The 22,571-nt window shown below is 37.9% G+C and overlaps 1 protein-coding gene across 1 annotated transcript in view; it reads left to right on the top strand.

Annotated features, from left to right (window-relative positions):
* COL3A1 (collagen type III alpha 1 chain) overlaps positions 1–22,571 on the top strand; it is a 50,196-nt gene that overhangs the window by 22,535 nt on the left and 5,090 nt on the right. Inside the window, exons 6-46 of the mRNA XM_015867839.1 lie at positions 1,051–1,116; positions 1,645–1,698; positions 1,913–1,966; positions 2,682–2,735; positions 2,894–2,947; positions 4,496–4,549; positions 5,066–5,110; positions 5,296–5,349; positions 5,787–5,831; positions 6,493–6,546; positions 7,003–7,101; positions 7,228–7,272; positions 7,394–7,492; positions 8,168–8,221; positions 8,509–8,616; positions 9,554–9,607; positions 9,780–9,878; positions 11,415–11,468; positions 11,805–11,903; positions 12,057–12,110; positions 12,231–12,284; positions 12,808–12,861; positions 13,208–13,261; positions 13,490–13,534; positions 13,626–13,724; positions 13,823–13,930; positions 14,505–14,558; positions 15,537–15,590; positions 15,695–15,748; positions 16,388–16,441; positions 16,756–16,863; positions 17,037–17,090; positions 17,497–17,550; positions 18,475–18,636; positions 18,744–18,851; positions 19,550–19,657; positions 20,095–20,148; positions 20,298–20,405; positions 21,030–21,083; positions 21,195–21,302; positions 22,507–22,560. Coding sequence (XP_015723325.1) covers positions 1,051–1,116; positions 1,645–1,698; positions 1,913–1,966; positions 2,682–2,735; positions 2,894–2,947; positions 4,496–4,549; positions 5,066–5,110; positions 5,296–5,349; positions 5,787–5,831; positions 6,493–6,546; positions 7,003–7,101; positions 7,228–7,272; positions 7,394–7,492; positions 8,168–8,221; positions 8,509–8,616; positions 9,554–9,607; positions 9,780–9,878; positions 11,415–11,468; positions 11,805–11,903; positions 12,057–12,110; positions 12,231–12,284; positions 12,808–12,861; positions 13,208–13,261; positions 13,490–13,534; positions 13,626–13,724; positions 13,823–13,930; positions 14,505–14,558; positions 15,537–15,590; positions 15,695–15,748; positions 16,388–16,441; positions 16,756–16,863; positions 17,037–17,090; positions 17,497–17,550; positions 18,475–18,636; positions 18,744–18,851; positions 19,550–19,657; positions 20,095–20,148; positions 20,298–20,405; positions 21,030–21,083; positions 21,195–21,302; positions 22,507–22,560 — 2,901 coding nt within the window. The remainder of the gene's footprint in view (positions 1–1,050; positions 1,117–1,644; positions 1,699–1,912; positions 1,967–2,681; positions 2,736–2,893; positions 2,948–4,495; positions 4,550–5,065; positions 5,111–5,295; positions 5,350–5,786; positions 5,832–6,492; positions 6,547–7,002; positions 7,102–7,227; positions 7,273–7,393; positions 7,493–8,167; positions 8,222–8,508; positions 8,617–9,553; positions 9,608–9,779; positions 9,879–11,414; positions 11,469–11,804; positions 11,904–12,056; positions 12,111–12,230; positions 12,285–12,807; positions 12,862–13,207; positions 13,262–13,489; positions 13,535–13,625; positions 13,725–13,822; positions 13,931–14,504; positions 14,559–15,536; positions 15,591–15,694; positions 15,749–16,387; positions 16,442–16,755; positions 16,864–17,036; positions 17,091–17,496; positions 17,551–18,474; positions 18,637–18,743; positions 18,852–19,549; positions 19,658–20,094; positions 20,149–20,297; positions 20,406–21,029; positions 21,084–21,194; positions 21,303–22,506; positions 22,561–22,571) is intronic.

Consider the following 22,571-nt stretch of genomic DNA (forward strand, 5'->3'; position numbering starts at 1 on the left):
GTGCACCCTGAAAAAGAATAATATCTGTTTGTTTGTAGGCAGATATCTGACCAATGGAATGCAACAGTTGAGTTGATGATTCCAGTCTGTGTTGAATCGAGCCTTAGTTTGTGCCACTGTTGCAAGTTTTGCAACAGTTAACAGAGAGGGAGTGCCCATTGTACTCTTACATTGAAGGCAATCCAATCTACACTAACTGCTCTGCCACTTTGGTGCACTTTTGGATTTAGAAAGTAGCAGCTATTACAGTGATTTTCATCTTTAGACAAAATGCAATCAGTGAAAGAACACTGTCATCTATATCCAGTATAGTAATATACTCTATTGCATATACTGCTGTAGTAGAATTATACCATTAATCTGGTATTATGAAAATAAATTTCCTGTAACATCTGTATTACATGACCTTTTCTGACACAATGTAACAATTTCCTGCAAAACATGCTGTACCATATATTGCTGTACGGCAGCACAGTGTCTCACGCAACTCCTGTAATTCATTTTTTTTTGGCTGTACCAAATCCATGAGAAATTAAATTTAGCACAAGTGTTGTTTTTTTAAGAGCCATAAATAGCTGCAGTAAACTGCTGTGATAATTTTCCAGTGTTTAGTGTTTGCAGTATCAAATGCTTCTGCAGTTGTTATTGCTAAAGGTAGAAAAAGTAACATTTTTCCCAAATTTGGAATTTCCTTGCTTTTTTATTCATTTTACTCTATTTTCTATCCATTAAATACTGATTTGTTCTTTATGTATACAGAAATCTCATCCTCTGAGTCCTTTGATTAGTACAGGCAATATGTATGCTTTATGGCTTTGCGCTGTTATGTTCGGGAAAGAGATCACTGCAAAAAGTACATGCTTTGCTGACAAGCTGCAAGAAAGTGGCCTTAATTCGTTAAATCCTGGGGTCATAAACAGAGATCCCTTACTGCACCAAGTGCATGTCACTGTGGATTTTTCTTGGTACTAATAATTATTCGTATGTAAAAATTTAGCTTTCTATCTATATTACACTGATATAATGACTGTTTTTCAATCTGCAATACAGAGTGGCTTTCCGGGACCCCCTGGCCCCAGTGGCCCACCCGGTCCACCTGGTCACGCAGGTCCCCCTGTAAGTAATATTGATCTTTTCATAAATGTCTGACTTTTTTTTATCTGAGCCTGTCCTTTTCTCTGCCAGAAATACTAGATACTATTTTGACTGTTAAATCATGATACTAAGCTGAAGAATTTTATGGATAGATGTCACTTCTTATTTTGGGGGCTCTCCCATCTCAGTAGAAGAGTCAGTAGCTGAAGGCTTCATACTGTGCTGAAGTCCATCTGTGCCCTGGGTTCACTGCAATTTTGTGGGGTGTCGTCTAAGGCTAAATGTTGCCCTTAAATATATCACAGCTATGAGCCTTTGCAAATTTCCATGTTTGTTCACACAGAAATGTCATAGGAGATAAATGGAAATGGAAATCCTAGTATGCACTCAGTGAACACACAAAGGGGTTGAGGTTTTAGAGATGTAGTTTTAATTCTGTTTTCATAGAAGCATAGTCTGATTGGTTATGAGATCATTATGAAATACAGTTGCACTATAGCACACTGCATAGAATTGTTCATGTCTTAACTGCTTTTTGCTGTGTTATAGGGCTCTAATGGATACCAAGGTCCCCCTGGAGAACCAGGACAACCCGGCCCTTCTGTATGTATACATTGCTTATCAGGTTATTTGTCAAAGGCATTATCTTAAAGCATGCATCTCTTTGTCATTGCTGAAGTGGGTTGTGATCTGACAGTTCTTCCTATCTGTTTACTATTGCCTGTGTCAAATGTACAAACATTTTATGGCAACTAGTGCATTTTTAATTTGAAATTATAATATTACTTTATATTTAATATTCATTATTTTTCTCCAGGGTCCTCCAGGCCCTGCTGGAATGATAGGCCCAGCTGGTCCACCAGGAAAAGATGTAAGTTTGCTATTACTTATAATATTTGAAGGTTGAAAAATGGGAAAATCAAGAGTTCTTTAAATAGAAAAATAGAAGAGCTCACTGATAGAACTATATTTAAGAATTTTTAACTAACTGATTTTTAACTTGCCAGTTTCTTGGTTGGTTATCTTGACTGTGAGAAACCGTATTTGTCTTACTTTAGGTATTCATTCCAAAAAAAGTTTCAGTTTTAGCAGGCAATTTGATTGAGGAGAAAACAAACTGATACTCATAAAACCCTCTAACCAGGAAATTTGCATTTTTGATCTGGTTCAAAATAATTACATTAGCACTTAAAAAATGAGAGGATGATAAAGGTGTTACCTGCTCCCTGCAAATCTTGCTGTGAGAGTTAAGGTTTTTAAAACCATCTTTTGACTCTCAGCTGGGAGTCCTGGATAGGTATAGCACAAAGAGGGACGGTCAAGTAGTTAGTGTTCAAGTGTTTTGCCATGAAACTTACGTTGATCTGTGGTGATTCCACTTGTTTTTAAGGGATGGACTTAAATTTATTACTTGTTAATCAATATCTTCTTAAAAATTGAGTTAATAAATCCTGCCAATGTTTTTTCAAAAGACATTCACCGTGGTGTAATTTTCCCTACTGTCTCTGTCTGATCTACCAGGACCAGTTCTTTGTCAGTAACCGAAGCAATAGCAAAGAAGTAAAAAATTTACTTTCTTTCTATAGGGAGAACCAGGAAGACCAGGAAGGAATGGAGACCGTGGAATCCCTGGATTACCGGTATGAAAAAATCCACAGCAAGCAGTTATCTAATGACAGGATTTGTTTTCCCAGTTTATGTTACCAAAATGAGCATGACACGTAATGAGCAGGGGATTGTGCCGCCCTTTGTACAGTCAGCATGTAGCTTACTCATCTTTCTGTGTTTGTGTGTTTAGGGTCACAAGGGACACCCTGGAATGCCTGGTATGCCTGGAATGAAAGGTGCACGAGTAAGTACAGAATGTACTGAATATAATGAAGTCTATTGGTCTACATGAGCCATGGAGTCTGTTGCTCAGTCTGAGCTGCAGAATCGTAGAATTAACAAAAATAACCTTAAGTTATCAACTGCCATTGAAGAGGTTGGATTAAATGCTAATTTCTGGATAATGTAATCCGACTTTCCACAATACAGACTATTAATTTTTATCTCAGTTACCACAGTTTGTATAAATTTACGTCAATTTTATTACCCCATACAAAATAATGGATTAAAACTTGAATTCCATAAAAACATCTGCTCTTACCTAATGCAAATAGAAGTGTGGAGATATCCAAGCTTTCCTTCAGAAAATTTTCTGGTAGCTGATAGCACTCATTTTTTTAAAAAAAATCCTTTATAAAGAATCTTCTGTTATCTTGTGCTGATGCAACAGTGCCAGTGAAGTAATAAGATTCCACAGGTGGAAGTTGTTTCCTCCATCTGCACAGCACTTTGATCAAGATCCAAGTCTACCTGAATGTGTTTCAGTATTATACATGTATGTATATGACATAATAAGTCTAAGCGATTGTGCAGGTCTTAAAAAGAGTATGATTAAATAGAATTAAAATCTTTTGCAAAAAACAACAGTGTCTGACCAACAGTTGCAATATACGCTACACTATGAAAGTGGCTAGAAACCAATATGTGTCAGCCAACTAGTTAAATTATTGTGGTAACTGTTTTTTAATTATAAATTGTAGAAAGTGTAAGACAATATACAGTCTAAAAATAATTGTTATAAAAGCAATTGTAGTGCCAGAATAATTAAACATTATACTGTACAAACTATACTGATAAAGATGAAAGCTTGATTTAGGTTAATAGCTATTATATAAACAGCTGTCTGTTTTCTGATTCCACCCACAACACACTTCTTCAATTTTATGATGTTATAGCTTTAAATATGAAGGAAAATGGTGTAAATGTACATAAGGTTAACCAAAGGCAAAGCAGGCTCTTCTTTTTATCACTTCTACTTTTTATACTTCAAAAATCAAGCGGCACATTTTAGAAAGAATTGTTTCCTCTGACTGCTTTAAGAACTCAGCTTGCACCTGTTAAGCTAATGAAATACTAAATATTTGCTTTTAGCATTTATTCTATATATTTTACAATATGCAGTCAGTAAAATGTATTTGAACCTCTCTTTTAATATCAGTATCTGAGCTGTGTGATGGTAGGAAGACAAGCTGAAATGAGACTGAGAGCGAACTCTCAACAGTGTTAACTGGAGCCCTCAATTTATTCCATGCACACGGAGATACTCTGTCAATCTAGTTTTCCCATGTAGCATTTTCTTTATAAATAAACAAAAAATCACTATTTGCTACTGCAGTTCTAAAAGAATATGTAAAATATCTTCCTATTTTTCAAAAGCGGTTTCAATTCTTTTCTGATTTGAAATAATCTTAAGAAACGATGCACTTGAAGCTTGGTATTTGTCCAAAGGGAATCAAATTTTCTACCCCACAAGAGAAATACTATTCACAGATCTGATTTTCCTTTCCCACAGGGTTTTGATGGAAAAGATGGTGCTAGAGGTGAAAGTGGTGCTCCTGGTCCAAAGGTAAAATAACGAGTATAATCTTTATAATAGGTACAATACTGTTCCCCATTACATGTAGCTATGCTTTGCATGTTATGCTCTTACAGAAAGTATTGAAACTCATTGCATCTCTCCATGAAAAGAATGAGATCCATTCTGAAAAGTGTTGGACTTTCTGAACAGTATAATGCCCTGACTTTCTAACTGTGAAAGAGGCAAGATTAAAAAATGAGAGGATGTGCTCAGATCCTTTATTGACTTTATCTGCTGATCATTATATTGACTTTATTGTGTAATAATAAAATACCAGGTTTTCCCAATTTTTATTTTTTTTCTGTTCAGATATTTTGTTCTGGCACTTTTTTAGGCATCTCACCCCTCACAGACATCTGTTCATACTGTGGACGCTCAGCACTGTGTGAACAGGGGCAAAGAATTGGGTTGTCTTGATTCCATGTCTTTTCCTCTTCAATAAATCAGTCAATGTTCTCACCACGGTTAATTCTGTAATTGCTTGGTGTTTTCTTTACACCACAGGGTGAAACTGGTCAACCTGGAGCAAACGGATCACCAGGCCAACCAGTAAGTATTTATATCGTGCAGCATGCAAATGAAAGTGCCAATGGTATTTTTTCCTTAATATATAAACTCATTTTTCTTTTCATTACCCAACTAGACACATTGCCAATACTGAGCTTTGCAAATAAAAGGTGCACCCTATGTATTCAGGAAGCCATGTGGTAGACTAGTTTTTTCATGTTTTCTAGGGACCGAGAGGTCCGACTGGTGAAAGAGGAAGACCTGGAAATCCTGGTGGCCCTGTAAGTAGTTAATTGCAGCCGTTGTTCTTATCGATAAGCAGCATATTTTATTTGAGTATGTTGGGAATTCCCTGGTCATGGATTTACCTTAAAACAGCTGTATTGCAAGGGACTAGAAAACTACACAGCAACTGTAAAATCACATATGGAAACATATTAATCTCCAGCTGAAGGTGACAGTAAGCATGACACAATATTAATATACAACTTGTGGGCAGTTTTATTACTTCCTTTTAAAATGAATAGGTTAATTTTGTGGGGAAGCTTAGTGTTTCAACAAAAGCTTAGGTTCAGCCACTATGAACAAGGAGGCAGAGAGGAAATAATGATCCTTGGATCATTGGTATACTGAGTGGGGTAGTACAAATACAAAAAGATGCTTTGTGAGTGATGGGAGTAGAACCAAGCAAATGTTCTTACCTCTGTTCTTTCCATAGGGTGCCCATGGCAAGGATGGATCTCCAGGAGCAGCAGGCCCACCTGTAAGAAGTCTTATCACTATTTGAATTTAAATGCTTGCGTTGCTCAAGTGTTAGTCAATATACTTGAAGCCTACAGTGAAAATAGGAGGCTTAACACTGTAAATGAAAAGTGCATAACTCTGGTGACAGATTCTTCTCAGGGAACATACAGATGTATAGAAATGCATTTCTATATGCAGAAAAAAAAGTCTTAGCAAAGGCAATATTTAGCTGAAGTGTGCAGAAGGTTTTTTTCTTTTTCATCTTCATGATGAAATCTGAGCATGCCCATGTGTATGTATTCCACTTCCACAGGCTTGTTTTTCTCTTACATCTCTTAATACAAACTTTAATCTATTTTATAATTTAATCTCTTTCATGGTAAATTTATGTGGTTTTTTTGGTTTGTTTTTTTTTTTAATCTTATAACACATAAATTCACTGAACATGAACATGAAAGTCCGGGTAAGTGACATATAGGCGTGATATTTTAGGTCTAGCCAAGCTTCATCTTCTACAAGGTGATGTATTTTGGCTACTTTGACAGGTGTTTCTTTATTCAGAGAATAATATCATAATCAGACTTCTTTTTTTTTCTTTTTTTTTTTTTTAAACTTCAGGTTAATTCTATCCATATGGCTTTTTACTTCTTGTATTAATAGTATTTCTTTTGCTTTTTAAGGGTCCTCCAGGTCCCCCTGGAACTGCAGGATTTCCAGGCTCTCCAGGTTTTAAGGTAGTTAGCTAAATATATATGCTAACATTAGATTTTATCCTTTTTCCAGTTGGACGACTGTCACCATACATCTTCATTTTATGGGCACTCCTTTTTCTGGCTGCTGTTACAGTGTTCACATAGAACTGATGTGTTTTCATATGCAGCATGAGCTAATCTTCAAAAACACCCACCCTAAAATACAGTCCAGTGGTATATACGCTGCTTTTTGCAGCTTTATGGGAGAGTCTCAAGTGAACTTTCCTCAAAGGAGCCATGCAGCATGCATTTATTGGAATGTATTGGAACTATGTGCCTCAGCTTTGGGTAGCTGAAGTGATCTGGCTTTTGCGCTCAGGTGATGAGGTAGTGTTTTTCTTAAATCACACACAAAGGAGAGAAAGAAGCCATGAAGATGGTTTCCATGCAGTCATGGCTAAAATTCAGTCATTTTTCATTTCTGCTGTTTTTTCTTAGGGTGAAGCTGGTCCTCCTGGCCCTGCTGGTGCTAGTGGCAGTCCTGGTGAGAGAGGAGAACCTGGTCCTCAAGGTCATGCTGGGCCGCCTGGGCCTCAGGTATGGAAATATCGAAGGAGAACTAGGAGGTGTGGGGCCAGAATCTCTTCACAAAGCCCAAGGACTCCTTTGTTTTAAGGACACTAGGTTAGCAGCATCACTTATTTAGATACTTCTCTTCTCCAGGGTCCTCCTGGAAGAGCTGGAAGCCCCGGCAACAAGGGCGAAATGGTAGGTACTTCTCACATCAGTGTATTTTGCTGCACTGTGTTAATGAGGATCACTTTTAGACTGGGCAGAATCCAGCCATGCTGAACTCTGTTAATCCTGATCCTCTTTTGGCTCTCCACAGGGACCTTCTGGGATCCCCGGTGCTCCTGGTCTTCCAGGAGGCCGTGGTCTTCCTGGTCCTCCAGGAACAAGTGGAAACCCTGGAGCAAAAGGCAGTCCGGTGAGTTACTAGTATCCATTACAACAGTTGTACAAAATAATGTGGTGAACATAGTTCTGATACCATTAAAAAGATAACACATTGAATTATACTGTTCATTTGAGATGGACTTAATTATTTTATGATAACAACAGTAGTCATTTACTTTTTATAGCTATATTATTTAGCTTTCATGTATTGCTTTGTATATTGGTATAGAAAATGACTCAAAAAGCTGTGCTAAGCAAATCTGTCATTTTGAAATGCTGTTTTCACCTGCTTTAATTTTCATGGGCTTGAATCAACAGCCCAGCATACCCATTAAGTTGCACCTACTTTTACCCTGTTGTTTACTTCAATACATGCTCTCCTGGCAGCTTTACTCCACACGTTGTTCTTAGAGAAATGCTCAGTCATTTCAATGCCTACACTAGCTCAAAAACAGATCTAAAATTATTCTCAGTGGTGCTTTGGATTGCATCAGTTCCTTACTGGAGTTTTAAAGAGTCCTGTACATTCAACATTCAGGTCCAACTGATACACTAATTGTGTTGCAATAAGTTATTAGAATAATAAGAATTAGTCAGTATTTTGAAATATGTAATATGTTTCTCTTAGTGTTTTAGCATTTTATCATAGCTCCAGAATAAGAACGTGCTGCAGTCAGTAACTTTAATGAGATTTTCTTCTGTTCAGGGAGAACCTGGTAAGAATGGTGCAAAAGGAGATCCGGGCCCAAAAGGCGAGCGTGTAAGTGATTGTAAAATGCCTTCAGAGGCTTCTTACAAGGAAGTCTGAGCTCTGAATTGTTACACATGCACAACAAAAAACAACACAAAGTGGTTTGGTGGTTGTTTGGTTTGGTTTTTTTTTGGGGGGGGGGGGTTTTTTTTTTTGTTTTGGTTTGGTTTGGTTTTTTGTTTTTTTTTTTTTTTGTTTGGTTGGTTTTGGTTTTTTTGTTTGTTTTGTTTGTTTGTTTGTTTGTTTTTTGTTTTTTGGAGATGTCTAATTTTGATAGTGGCTTGTGTTGTTGCCAGGGTGAAAATGGCACCCCAGGTGCTCCTGGACCTCCTGGTGAGGAAGGCAAGAGAGGTGCAAATGGTGAACCTGGCCAGAATGGCGTCCCTGGAACACCCGGAGAGAGAGTAAGCCACTGTAGATGACCATGTGCACTGTGTATATTTTGTGTTTGTATGGTAGTAAACTTTGGGGTTAAAATGCTTGGAGGAAAAACTTCGCTCCTAATCAGTTCTCACCAAGTTCAACATGTGGAGTTGGGTACAGAACTTGGGACTTAATTGGGACTTAATTGAGGAAGTAATGTGGAAGATTGAATAAAAACTCACTTCATGGTGTGTCTTTATGCCATCATCTTTATTATCAGTGTGCCTTAAAAGTGGACAATGTCAACAACAGCACAATCACGATCTTATAATGTCTTCACTGCCAACAAATGTTTAGCTCTTTCATTCGGTAGCTTTCCAGGGAATGTTCTCTCAAAGGAATTCTTGGATTGAAAAAAAATGTAGCAACAACATTAATGACTTTTGTATTTTTGTTCCCACCAAAATCAAAGAAAATTACCATTTTATTTTTAACACCTAATTTAAGAATGTGGTGCTGTATTTGTTGAAGCTGTAAAGGACCTATGTGTGCATAGGAAAAAAATTACATTAAATATACATGCTGGGCTGCAAATGATATTTCATAGTTAAAATTTCTTGGAAGCAATAATAACACAATAGAGTAATTGTCAGAATAGAATTAGAAGAAAATAATTCTGCAAGTCTACATTGTGTTGTTTCATTTTTTATATGAATTCATTTAAAAAATTCTAATGAATAAAGAGACTAATACAGGTCCTGTAGATATGAGTGAAGGACTGCCTGTTAAATCAACAGGAGGGTTTTATCCAGGCAAAAATTGTTTTTCTCACCTTCTTATCACAAAAAAAATATGTATTTTCAATAAATTTCATCCATTGGTTTTCTGAAAGTCTAAAGGTAAATAGTTCTGAGAAGGCATTTTCCCCTGCTTCAGTCAAATTGTCTGAGATCCATTTTTTCTTCATTTATTTGACAGGGTTCTCCTGGATTCCGTGGCTTACCCGGTAGCAATGGACTTCCAGGTGAAAAGGTACATAGTCTTATATAGTATTCCTATAAATCCATCCCAAACCTTTGTGGAATCCATGTTAATTTGAATGGACATTTTCAGATTCAATAAATGAGTATCACATATCACATCAAGTTTAATAAAATGAGTATCAGCTCATTTTCTTGCCCTAAATTTTCATGTCTTTTTTTAGGGTCCTGCAGGTGAACGTGGCAGCCCGGGTCCCCCTGGTCCAAGTGGACCAGCAGGAGACCGTGGACAAGATGGAGGCCCAGGACTTCCAGGAATGAGGGTAAGACAGGATGTCTGCAGAAAATAAATTATATTAGAGGTGCTTCATCGAAGCTGATAAAGAAAGCACAACTAGAAAAGAACCCTAGTGATGTTATTCCGTCCTTTAAATTTAGTGCCTAGGTTAGATAAGCATATGATAACATGGAGCATCCAGAAACATTATGTGGTATGTGAAAGCATGCAGTTTATACAAAGCTCAGAATGCTCCACAGCTCTCCGAGCGCTGTGATCAGATATGGCTTTCATGTGAATATTGTCTTTTTATGTTTTAATAGATTTTTAAAATTTATTTTAAAATAAATTATGCTTTTAATATGTAATAGAAAATTAAATCGTTTATTAAATCAAAAATATTTATGAAGGTTGCTCCGAAAGTAATGCTTTATGTTTTATTATTTTGACCTGTGATGTCAGAAGCGGGTGTTGATGGCATGGCTATAGAGATTGAACCTTCCTGCCAGTACTCCAGGATGTTTTGTTGCTGTGCGATGGATGGCAGCAGATAGGCAGACTGACAACATATTATCTGTAGCAGAAACACACTGTCACAGCAGAAAAGATGTCACCTGCTATGGAGACCAACAGGGGGATGTGAGGGCAGTGATGTGATGGGTGGTGAATTTCAGCAGCAGTGACATTGGGCCACCTCTGCTGGTGCAGATATTTGCAAGCACGGCATGCAGGCTCTTGTTCACCCCTGGCAGGATGCACAGCCAGTGATCTTAACTGTGTTGAAAAACAGATGTCTGTAGCCAAGAACTTGCTCCATCAAACAGAATTATAGTGCTCTTTCTATCTGTTGTGTTTTCCATGTAAAAACATAGGACACATTACTTTCGGTGTGTCTTACATATATTCATTACTTAAGTAGAATTAATTTTGATTTTAAGCAATAGTTTATATTATAAATTATATTGACTATTTACATGTTCTTAAATATTTAATTCCTTATATATTGCTTAGGTGCAGTTAATGCAAACTAATGAAAATCTATTTGGTTGGATTTTCATAGTATGTATCAAGAGTTTATGTGCAGAATGTAATTACCTTGTGAGAGCTGTATTGAGAATTAGCAAATGTTGTCAAAAAATGATATTGAATGCAGGATCCTGAGAACTGAAGATTGTATTGGAAATTGATACAAATTATTTAAAATAGAGCATAATAAATTGCATTTAGAAGATAAAACATGAAGGTAAAATACTGTAGAAAATTTGGTGCTTTAAAGTACAAAATAGTGAAAATTGTTTCATTCTTAACTTCTCAGCTAATGGAAATACAGTTCTTGTGCGTTTTGTTTAATATCTGATGATTTGATCCCATGTAATGAAGCTAAGAGAATGATATTAAATCCTGGCAATATAATTTGCTAGCTTTCTTAAATTCTTCTCCTTAATTAAAGAATTTTAATAAAGAAGTTAAAACCAAGAAAATATTTTAAATATGTTGTTTTTAACAATATTTATTTTTATGTATTTTAACTCATTTTAAGCTGATGAATAATATATATTTATTTATTTTTCTTCATTTGCAGGGTTTGCCTGGGATTCCAGGTAGTCCTGGAAGTGATGGAAAGCCTGGCCCTCCGGTAAGTACACTGTGCATGGATTTTATGCTGGTATGCCCACGAGCCTTAACGTGATCTTACACTGTCTACTTGGTACATTGTTTTCATAGTCAGATTAAGCTTCTCTTCTTTGCTTCAGTTTACCAGAGCAGTTCAGGTGCTGCTTCTTTGTAAGAGCTTTTTGCAGTCTTATCTTTCAATAGTCCTTGAAGATCAGCATATATAAAGGCTCAGTTGAAATCTAAAATACGCCATAAATCTTGAAGTGTCTCTAGTCCACTCTTTAATGATTCATAGGTATGTATTTATTTTACTTAACTGATGTTATGTGTTTCATTTCTTTCCTGTCTATCCCAGGGTAATCAGGGTGAAACTGGCCGTTCTGGCCCCCCTGGCCCAGCAGGCCCACGTGGCCAGCCAGGCGTAATGGGTTTCCCTGGTCCGAAAGGAAATGAGGTGAGTGGGCTTTTTCTGCTTGTCCTTTGCTTATGCTTGAGCAGTCACGTGGTAAAATTATATTGCTTCATAGGAGATTTGATGCCGTAGTTGTTAAGTTATTGTATGTGGACTGGAACAGGTAATTTACACGTGGTCTTTCTCTTTTGTAAGGGTGCCCCAGGTAAGAATGGGGAAAGAGGCCCTGGTGGACCACCTGGAACACCTGTAAGTTTTATTCATAATTTCTTTTTAATAACATAGTAAAACTGTTAACTAATAGTAACTCAGTTGATATTATAGAAATTATATCAACCCATAACCTTAGCCAGTTTTGTCTTTGTACAGGGTCCTGCTGGGAAGAATGGTGATGTTGGCCTCCCTGGTCCTCCTGGACCTGCTGTAAGTGTGGGACTCCCATAAGAGTCATTTACTGACTGTTGCCATGGTGGACTGGTGCCATGGTAATTGTAGGGCAAAGAATACTTTCATGTTCTAAAGAAACCTGCTTTTGTGAAGACAAACATGAGAGCTCTTCCCCAGTTTTTTCATACGTTAATACCCAAAACTTTGTTAGAAGAAACCTGAGGTGGGTATACCCAGTGTAAGTAGACTAGAAAAGTCAGTTTACAGCTTTCAGTGGTGTAGCAGCTTTTCTACTTGAGACGCACTAGTACTCCCTTTGAAGTATACCAGATCTAGCAATTTTAGACTAATGTCAAGTATTCCTGTGGGATAAATATTTCTGCTGAATGAATCTTATGGTTAGAGTGAAAAGAGCAAATTGGAAGATATATTACCCTGGAAATTGCACATTTGCTTCTTCAGTTGATGATAAGAAGATGTAGGTTAGAGGTGCAGTGGGACTGTTTGAGAATATCTGCCTGTAAGCAATTTCCTTTTTTCCTCTTTTGTTTGATTCTAGGGTCCTGCTGGGGACAGAGGAGAACCAGGACCATCAGGTTCACCTGGCCTCCAGGTGCTGTGTGTTTGTTGTCAACTGCTTTCTAACAAAACAAGAGCAAAAAAAAAAAAAGAAAAAAAAGAGAGAAATCATCTAAACATTTTCACTGGGATTCATGTCACAAACAGATGAATTAATTGACAGAATGGATTGATCGGTGTTTCAGAATTGCAAAGCAGACAGTTGGCTGAGGGAATTGAGCTGTGTTAAACCTCAAGCTATCAAATCAGCTCCTCGTCCTTTGTAAGGGATTGGTATGGGTGGGGTGCACTTCTGTGTCCAGAGAAATTTGCTAGGGAGGACAATGCTTAATTTGCTTATGTAACATAGACTTACGTAGTGATATTGTTCCTTCTTTCAGGGTTTGCCTGGAGGACCGGGACCAGCTGGAGAAAATGGAAAGCCTGGAGAGCCAGTAAGTAGGAGTTTTTTTTTTTTTTCCATTTTTCCCAGGCACGCACAAAACGATTAAAAAAAAAAAAAAAAAAAAAAAACAAATTAAAAATTATGCAGCTATTGGCATTCTACAGAGCAGGGATGACTGCTTTTAGGAATCAAAGGTGGGAGAAGCAGCGTGTCAACCACAACATGGATTTATTAATTAAAGCTCATGGATAAGTTGCATTTATTTTCTCTTAAACAGGGGCCAAAAGGTGATATTGGAGGACCTGGATTCCCAGGCCCTAAGGTAAATCATACAGCTTCATTTCTATAATTACAGTAATGAATTAACAAAATATGAACCTGATGATGAAGAACAACATCTTTCTTTGTCACAGGGTGAAAATGGAATCCCAGGTGAACGAGGTGCACAAGGTCCTCCTGGACCTCCTGGAGCGAGAGGTGGGCCAGGTCCTGCTGGCTCTGAAGGTGCCAAGGTACCCACAGACTTCCTTGCTTTTCCCTTGCTGCGTGAAGCATTCAGATTGATGTTCTTCCTTGGGTTTTCTTCCTAACAATTTTTGTCACTTTCTAGGGTCCTCCTGGTCCCCCTGGTGCCCCCGGAGGCACAGGGCTGCCTGGTTTACAGGGAATGCCAGGAGAAAGAGGAGCTTCTGGAAGTCCTGGACCAAAAGGGGATAAGGTAACACATGCATCTTTAACATCCTGTGTGTTTAAAACTAACTCAGTGTTAACCTCCCACAAGGCACTGGATTTGTTCATGTGCTGACTTATGGACTGATTTCAGAAGTGTTAATGGTGTAGTACCTCTGCTTGTTGAATTAGCTGTGTTGTATAGGCCATATACATTTAACAAATACAGCATTTTACAACTAGCCTAGTATATGCTACATATGTAGCTCTCACTGGGGAAGAAGTAGAACAGAATGGGTCTAATGGAGCTAATACCAATGAGAGCAGTTCATGCCATGTTCTCTGCCCATTGTGGACTCCATTTTAAAGCAGTGTGGGTTTTTTGCATCAAATATTCAGTATCTGATGATGAATACTGGGCAGAATGTCATCCCATTTGATATTTATATGGCCACAATAGTAAAATCTACTTATTTGGATATGCTCAGTATGAGATACTGTGAAGGGTCATGTTTTAATTTGGGGGGAGGGGAGGTGGGCTTAATTTGATTATTATTATTATTATTATTTTCAACTTTTGTTTGCTTTTTCCTTACACTTCTTTCACTTATCTTTCTTTCTAGGGTGAACCTGGTGGTAAAGGTGCTGATGGCCTCCCTGGTGCAAGAGGAGAACGAGTGAGTGTTTAAGCTTTGGATTCTGAGTTAATTTCATATTGTCTACACATTAAATGCAAGTAGAGTTATGGTGAATAAACACTATCTAGGGAGAGAAAAAGTAGTAACCCCATTGCATAACATTCTGGCTGTATTATTATTCATGACTATTTCAGCCAAAATAACAGAATTTTTGCAAGTGGAAGATGATAATTAATAGAGGCCACACTTCAGAGTGAAAGTACCAATATAAAAGTAGTAAAAACGTTAATTTCCTGAATTGAGCCAACTGAAGAGAAATATTCTGGCTATAATGAAATATAGGAAGATGTTTTGATAGCAAGGGCTGCCATGCAGAATACTTGCACAGTTTACTATCTATTTCTTTATATGTAAATCCACAGCATGTTCAAAGTGAATTACGTACATGTGTCCAATAAATATGTACAAGCTGGACATACATCAAAATAATGAGAGGTGACAAATGAGTATATTACTGCAGATTATTTTAATTGAAGAAGTAGAAAAATGGATTTCAAAATGTAAGGTATGCATCAAATTCTCGGAAAAAATAACAACAGACACTGGAGAATTCTGAAGATCTATGGGCCAATTATTTATTGCCCTCAATTTCATATAGGTAACTTTCATTTTCCCACTGAGAGAGACAGATTGACTTCAGGTGCCTTTATTTCAGGTTCATTTGGGGGTGGGGTGGAAACGAGGTCTCACTTCACCAAATGGTTCAATCTCATGATGTCAGTCCAAAATGTATTGTGCAACAGCACACTGGCATTATAGAACCGCTTTCATTTAAATGCTGTTAACAACGTGTTTACACTGAAATATAAATGTTATTGATCAAATAGATAACAATGTCATTTTTTAATAAAAAATATAATATTTTCTGCTATGTGTGTATATATATATGTATGTATATGTATATATATATATATATAATATATATTATTTATTTATTATTTATCATTATTATTTTAGGGTAATGTAGGTCCCATTGGTCCTCCTGGTCCTGCTGGGCCCCCTGGAGATAAGGTAAAGCATCTTCCATGACACCGTGTGACACTGTAAGCAGCAACGTTGCTGTTTGGCTCCTGGGGAGAGGAAGAAATCCTGGTAACCATTCTTTTTCCTTACAGGGAGAGACTGGTCCAGCTGGTGCCCCTGGTCCTGTGGGTTCCCGTGGTGGTCCGGTAAGTGACAGCACTCCTCTTTCCAGCATAATTTTAGCATGGTTGAGGTGGAGACAGTTTGCAACACTGCTGTCCATCCAGAGCAAAAGCAGCTTGAGTCCATAATAATTAACTGAGTGCATTCAGCTCCTGTTGGACTCATGAGCTTTACTTCTGCTATGGATTTCAGAAAAATCCAATGCTTTTAAACAGAGTAAAGAGATTAGAGTGCTGCAGTGACAGATCAGGGAAGAGTCTGAACCAACTGTTGGTAGATAAAGCGGAGGGGTGTTTGTGTTTTGTATCCATCTTGCCATACAGTTAAATAAACATACTAAAATATAGTTTCTTATATCTTTGATAAAACAGCCATCAATTATATGTAGGGACTACCACGAATTGTGGTCAGGGTTTATATAGGCGTAACTGAAACTATTTATTTATTTATTTATTTATTTATTTATTTATTATGGTTTTCAGATAATTCTGAAGCAGTTCATTTTAGAGCTCAGGAGCAGCTGTTAGCTTTGGTTGTTTGCCTTTTCTCCCAAGACTGCTAAGACAAAGAAACTTCAGCTTTGTTTAGCAGTACTCTGTAACTTCTAATATGAAGCCTTTTTTTTATTAACAATTCCTATTGCTGACTTACTCTTTCTACAGGGAGAGCGAGGAGAACAAGGTCTTCCTGGACCTGCTGGCTTCCCTGGAGCTCCGGTAAGTATGAATATTTAAAGGCAATAGAATAGGATTTTGGACTTCTCATTTTTGGAAATGCACTTCCATCTCCAACATATTTGCTATAACTACTCTAACGCATACTTTGATTGCAGACGCTGATTTCCTTGCATGTTATTCTATACTCAGTCACACATATTGCAACATCTTTTTTTTTTTTTAATCTTTTCCATGCTGGTTGACCAATAAAACTCTTCCCTTTGGAAGACAATCCAGATAACGTTTCTCATCTTAGCATTATTTTCTGTGTTTTAATTATTCATTAATTTAGTTATGTTGCACCTTCTATACAGGGCCAGAATGGTGAACCTGGTGGGAAAGGAGAGCGAGGTCCACCTGGTCTGAGGGGAGAGGCTGGGCCCCCTGGAGCTGCAGGTCCACAGGGTGGCCCTGGTGCACCGGTAAGTCTGTGCTGCTTTTAAAACTGCAGACAGAGAGGCTTCTTTAGCCTTCACTCAGCCTCAGGGTGACTGGACCCAAGCACAAGCATTTGAACTGCTTGCTGCCTATTGATGCTACCTACACTTTGTATCTGTTTTTCAAATAATTTCAATATTGGTTTCCATCTACATAGGGTCCGCCTGGTCCCCAAGGAGTAAAAGGAGAACGTGGATCTCCTGGAGGCCCTGTAAGTACCTCTTCAATGCAAACTGAACCATTTCTCACTGACTGTTACAACAAATGTAATGTAGATTAATCACAAGTTATAATTAAGTCTAAGGCATTTGGTAATCTGGAGGAGGTACCAAAATAATTGTTGGGGCAAAACAGTACCTGCTAACTTCTTCAGAGACAACTGGTCTTCCTTCAGGAACATAAAGGTCATCTCCTTGGCAAAGGAAGTTGGAGAGTAGGGTGGAAAACAAATAATTATTTAAGAAACAACAACTTGATATTCATATGCAGGACCTTTAGTGAATTCAGATATTAAGCAAAACAAATCGGAAGAACTGAGAGTCAGCTTTTGTACAGAAATCAACTGTTTCACTTGTTTCTATTCTTCAGAAACAGATTTAAGTATTGGTTTCTTGCAGGGTGCTGCTGGTTTCCCTGGTGCTCGTGGTCTGCCCGGTCCCCCTGGCAACAATGTAAGTTGTTTTGTTCCTTTTCTCTTTTGTTCTTAGCTTGCAGGTATCTTTTTATAGACTTACTGTTATATTAAATTTTATTAAACAAAACGTATCTTGACATGAATAGTGAGCAGTCCGTGTTGTACTGAATATGATGATTTCACTTGCAAAAAAAAAAAAAAAAAGAAAAAGAAAAAAAAAGAAAAGAAAAGAAAAATAAAAAAAGAAGCATCCTTCAGGATTTTGACTAGGTATCTTTTTCAAAACTACATTCTGTAGTTCCTTGAGAAGTTTTTTTAGTTGCCTGTAAAGCAGAACAACATAAACTCAGTTAGTATGAGACAGAAGAGTATGGGAAGATTATTGTACCAAAGTTCTTTGTGTGACATTTGATTTTTGTTTTTTAAAGATGAAGAAAATACAAAGAATAAAATGCATTTATCAGTTATATAAAATAAAAAATACAGTCTATCCATCATTGTATTATAATTGGAATAAGTTATCAGAAAATGTCTTATGTTTGAGTAAACAGGTTTGTTGTGTAGTTACTGATAGATGTCCAAGGCATTATTAAAGATGTCTGGTTTGAGTAATTCCAGAAATCAGACTGGGCCATTACTGCTTCAAATTTTGGTGTCAGAGCTTTGGCTGAGGAATATGCTACAACCACCAGACATCCCAACGTGCAGGTGTTGCTTTATGGAAACCGTGTGTCCAGAGAGCGTGGAGGACAAAAGCATGAGCTGCAAGCAGCAGTAGACAAGGGGATAAATACTCTTTTTAAGATCAGATCAGATCTTGATGTACTGGGATTGTGCTCTCAGTCTATCTTGAAGCAGTTAAACCCATTTGATTGGCTTTCATGAGGAAAGATCAATAGCAGTAAGTACATTGTACTTTTTTAGATAATAGAGCTCATCTTCTTCTTTTTAAAACTCATAGGGTAGTCCAGGTCCTCCTGGTAATGCAGGGCCTGCAGGCAAGGATGGGCCTCCTGGACCACCTGGTAATGCCGGTCCTCCTGGCGGCTCAGGACCTCCTGGACTACGCGGTGAGCCTGGAGCACCAGGTGAAAAAGGGCCTCCAGGTGCACGGGGAGAGAGGGTAAGTACATGTTCAGCCAGGAGAGTTCAATGATAGGTAGGGGCTGAGTTTATCAACTATCAGAAGCCTGACACTTGGTGTTGACTGGCCTACCTTTCTTTAAATAGGGGACACCAGGTGACCCAGGACCCCAAGGCATCATTGGCAGCCGTGGCAGTACAGGTTTACCAGGTCCACGTGGCCTCCCCGGCCCAGCTGGCATGGCAGGTGGCAAGGTGAGTGTATGCACTGACGTGACGACCTCCTAGCTTTTCAGTCCAGTTAAATAACTTGCATCCCTAAGATCAGGCTTTTAAGCATCCAGTGGTTACTGGATGTCTCTGAGGTAGTCTTAAATCTCTATTCTTAAGACTCTTGGATCAGATTATTTGTAATTATACTACGTATATAACCACCCTCACCCCTTTGAGAGAAATCAACTATAAAAGCTCCTAGAGAGAGTTTAAATCCTAGTTTCAACTACCACCAGTTATCTTTGCTTAATTATCAGTGTTTCTTGTTCAAACATTAGGGCCCAAACAGCAAAATACTTCTAACTGCCTGAAGCAAAGAAGATTGGAGGCTTGTTGTGTTTTATCACCATAAGCTAGAATAGCCAGTCTTTTTTTTTTTAAATGCTTTGGCTATTTTTTTTGTGCAATTAAGAAGTAATATTCCTCCTTACTGTTTTCTAGTTGAGAAAACAGGAAAGTATGCTCCTCAGTTGCAAGTGTCTTCTACGAGTATTACTACTAAGGAAAAGAAAGTCTGATTAAGTTCTTCCTTTTCGTATTCCAAGTATTCACAATCACCAAAGTCTCAGTGCATTTTATCTGATATCCTTCATTACTGCCTACTTGGTTGAAGATGTATAATACAATGGCATTAAATAAGCACATGATCTGCAATTAAATCTTCTTCCCTTTTTTGTCAGGGTGAAGATGGTAAACCAGGCGTCAATGGCGTCCCAGGAGAGCGTGGTGCTCCTGGTCCACAAGGTCCTATGGGTCAGAGAGGCTTACCTGGAGAGCCTGGCAGAGATGTGAGTGGATGCATTAGACTGTTCTGCTAGCTTTTGAGTTAAATGCAGAAAAATCAGAAAGTAAGCATGTTTGAAGGTTAACAAAGGTTCCCTCAAGCACCTGGTGCACAGTCCTGTGCGGGTTACCTTTATATGAAGGAGGTGTAGCCTGCAATATCCGTTATGTTCTTTTCTACTTGGAGATCACATCTCTGTCTCACTTGAATGCAAGTGAGAGAATTTTCTACCTGTTCACTTACAAAATAGAATGTCTGATGGATCTTTTATGGACCCTTCCACCTTCAGGGACACTTCTCTAGTAAAAATACTTTGTTAGACCGATGAACACAATTTCATTTAACTGGAGAAAATGCTGCCTATCTATAATCAGGTTATTATTATTATTATTTAATTAAAATACTGTTTTCATTCCCCCCACCCACCTTTTTCCTTTCTAGGGTAACCCTGGCTCAGATGGCTCTCCTGGACGGGATGGATCCCCAGGTGGCAAAGTAAGGAATCACCAGTGTCTCTGAACTGCCATACCTGACAATACATCAATCTAGTTCTGTGCCACATAACTTGAATCTTTTAATACTCTTTATATGATAATTCTATAAAGCATTTGATTTCTTACTCTAATTCCTGTGACTGTCTGCAGGGTGACCGTGGTGAAAGTGGCCCTCCTGGTGTTCCAGGACCTCCTGGTCACCCAGGGCCTGCAGGTAACAACGGTGCCCCTGGAAAAGCCGGTGAAAGAGGATTTCAGGTAAAAACAAAACAAATTTACATTTATATTTTACATTTAAATGTTAAATTTACATTTATTTGCATTTACACATCCTTCCAGTGCACCGTCTGTTTTATGCAGTTGTAGGTGTGGAAGTTTAGAGTAGTGATGCTATAGTTACTTGCATTTGTTTCCCTAAGGTTTCTGGGCATTGAGGACCTCTTTTATAAGAACAGGAAAGTGGAAAGACATCACAATTTATATTGCTGATAACTGTAGGTTGACAACATTAAGATACTGAAAAGCACCATCATTTCACCATTAATTCCCATCCTGTGTGATGGTTGTGAAGAACAAGTAGTGTTATTTTCTCAAACTGAAGGGAGTAATCTTGTATATATTCAAGATATTTTTGTCAAGTGCTGACACTAACACTGTGAGCACTGAACACCTTGACAAATGAAGAAGGGGTCTCACGCTCAAGGTATAGCATTGGTGCATACAAGCATTGGTAAGACTTTGGTAGAGAAAAAGACTGGCCAAAATTCAGCTTATTCTGTGTACGGCACTACCTTGGGTCTTTGAGTGTACTGCTTAACAGCAAACAAAACAATCTAGTCTACTGCAGCTGTTCCACGCTATCTTGTTCTTATTGTGTCACAGGGTCCACCTGGACCTCCTGGCTCTGCTGGTCCTGCTGGAGCTCGTGGACCTGCTGTAAGTCATAATTTAAGTATTTATGATGTCATACATTCAGCGTTTCCTGAGCTTTTTGCATTTTTCTGATTTTTTTTACATACTCTTTGTACCACAAATCTAATCTTAAAGGGTCCTCAAGGTCCTCGTGGTGATAAAGGTGAAACCGGTGAACGAGGCAGCGCTGGCATCAAGGGTCATAGAGGATTTCCTGGAACACCAGGTCTCCCTGGTCCTCCTGTAAGTATCTTGCATTGGATGAGAAATTTAAGTGATGTCAATGTATGTGGTTTGGGTCCCAGGTAACTAGTTAGTTACTTAGCTACTTTGAAGAGGAAGATAAAAATTGCCATGAAGTAATTTGATTTTTCCGATGTGTTCAAGAGTTTGTGGTTCATTAATTAATCCCCAAAAAATGAATACATGAATAAAGAACCAGAAGAAGCTGCTAGGAGCCCAGTGTCTCTGACTAGCAAAAAAACACTTTGTGCATTAACTTATATAGGCTATTCATGATTACATTGGGAAGAGAAAAATTTTAGCACATAATTCTATCTAATAGGTACCTATGCTAAACAAGCATCTAAATCTATCAAATAAATGTTATTCAAAGTCCAACAATGTCTTTTCTGTCATGTATTTCATTCAGTAATAAATATCAGAGCATAACCAGCATGAAATAGAAAACTAATGAATTGTAAGCACGCATTACCATTTATAATGGTTACCGATGACTAAAACTGAAGGGTAGTAGACAGGCACACCCACGTATTTCTGACAAAAATTGAAAGAGCAGGTTATACTGGGAAAAAAACAAAACAAACCCATTAATAGCACTGATGATAGAATTGAGAACCAAGAAACCAATACTCATCCAGATAGAGTGCCAATTATGGCAGAAATTTAAGTTTTTAAGTTTTACTTATAAATGCCATCAATATTGAAATATTTAATGGGGCATGCAGTGTACGCTATTGAGTCACTTAGGAATAAAAAGAAGTTTGATTAATTCCCATTTAAACCATGAGTTGTTTTAAAACACACGATTTAGCTCTTAGTGATTCATGCAAAAATAAAAAAAGCTGTGTCTTAAAAAACACACTTAGACATGAATGTTTGTCCAGTTCCATGTAACCTCGCTGGTGATGTGTTTAAGTCTGCACTGTTTTGAGCCTTTACATTTGTGTTCTTATGGATACCTCACTCACTATTTGTTGGTGTCAGTTGGCTGCCTTGCAGTTTAGATGGTATCACTTTTTTAATCACGTCATAAAACATTTTCCAGTTATTATAATTGTTTATAGTCTTAACTGGTATAAGAGTGGCAACTATTCTTTCTCATACGTGACAGAGTCCTTCTATAAGCTTGAGTTTCAGATAATTACATAGATGTTTATAGTATGTTAAGATATATCTACCTTACTTAATTTCCTTTTCTTTTTAGGGTCCCCTAGGTCCACAGGGTGCAATTGGAAGTCCAGGAGCTTCAGGCGCAAGGGTAAGAAAGAC

The sequence above is a fragment of the Coturnix japonica genome, chromosome 7 (assembly GCF_001577835.2).
Source record: "Coturnix japonica isolate 7356 chromosome 7, Coturnix japonica 2.1, whole genome shotgun sequence".
In the NCBI taxonomy this organism is placed as follows: Eukaryota; Metazoa; Chordata; class Aves; order Galliformes; family Phasianidae; genus Coturnix; species Coturnix japonica.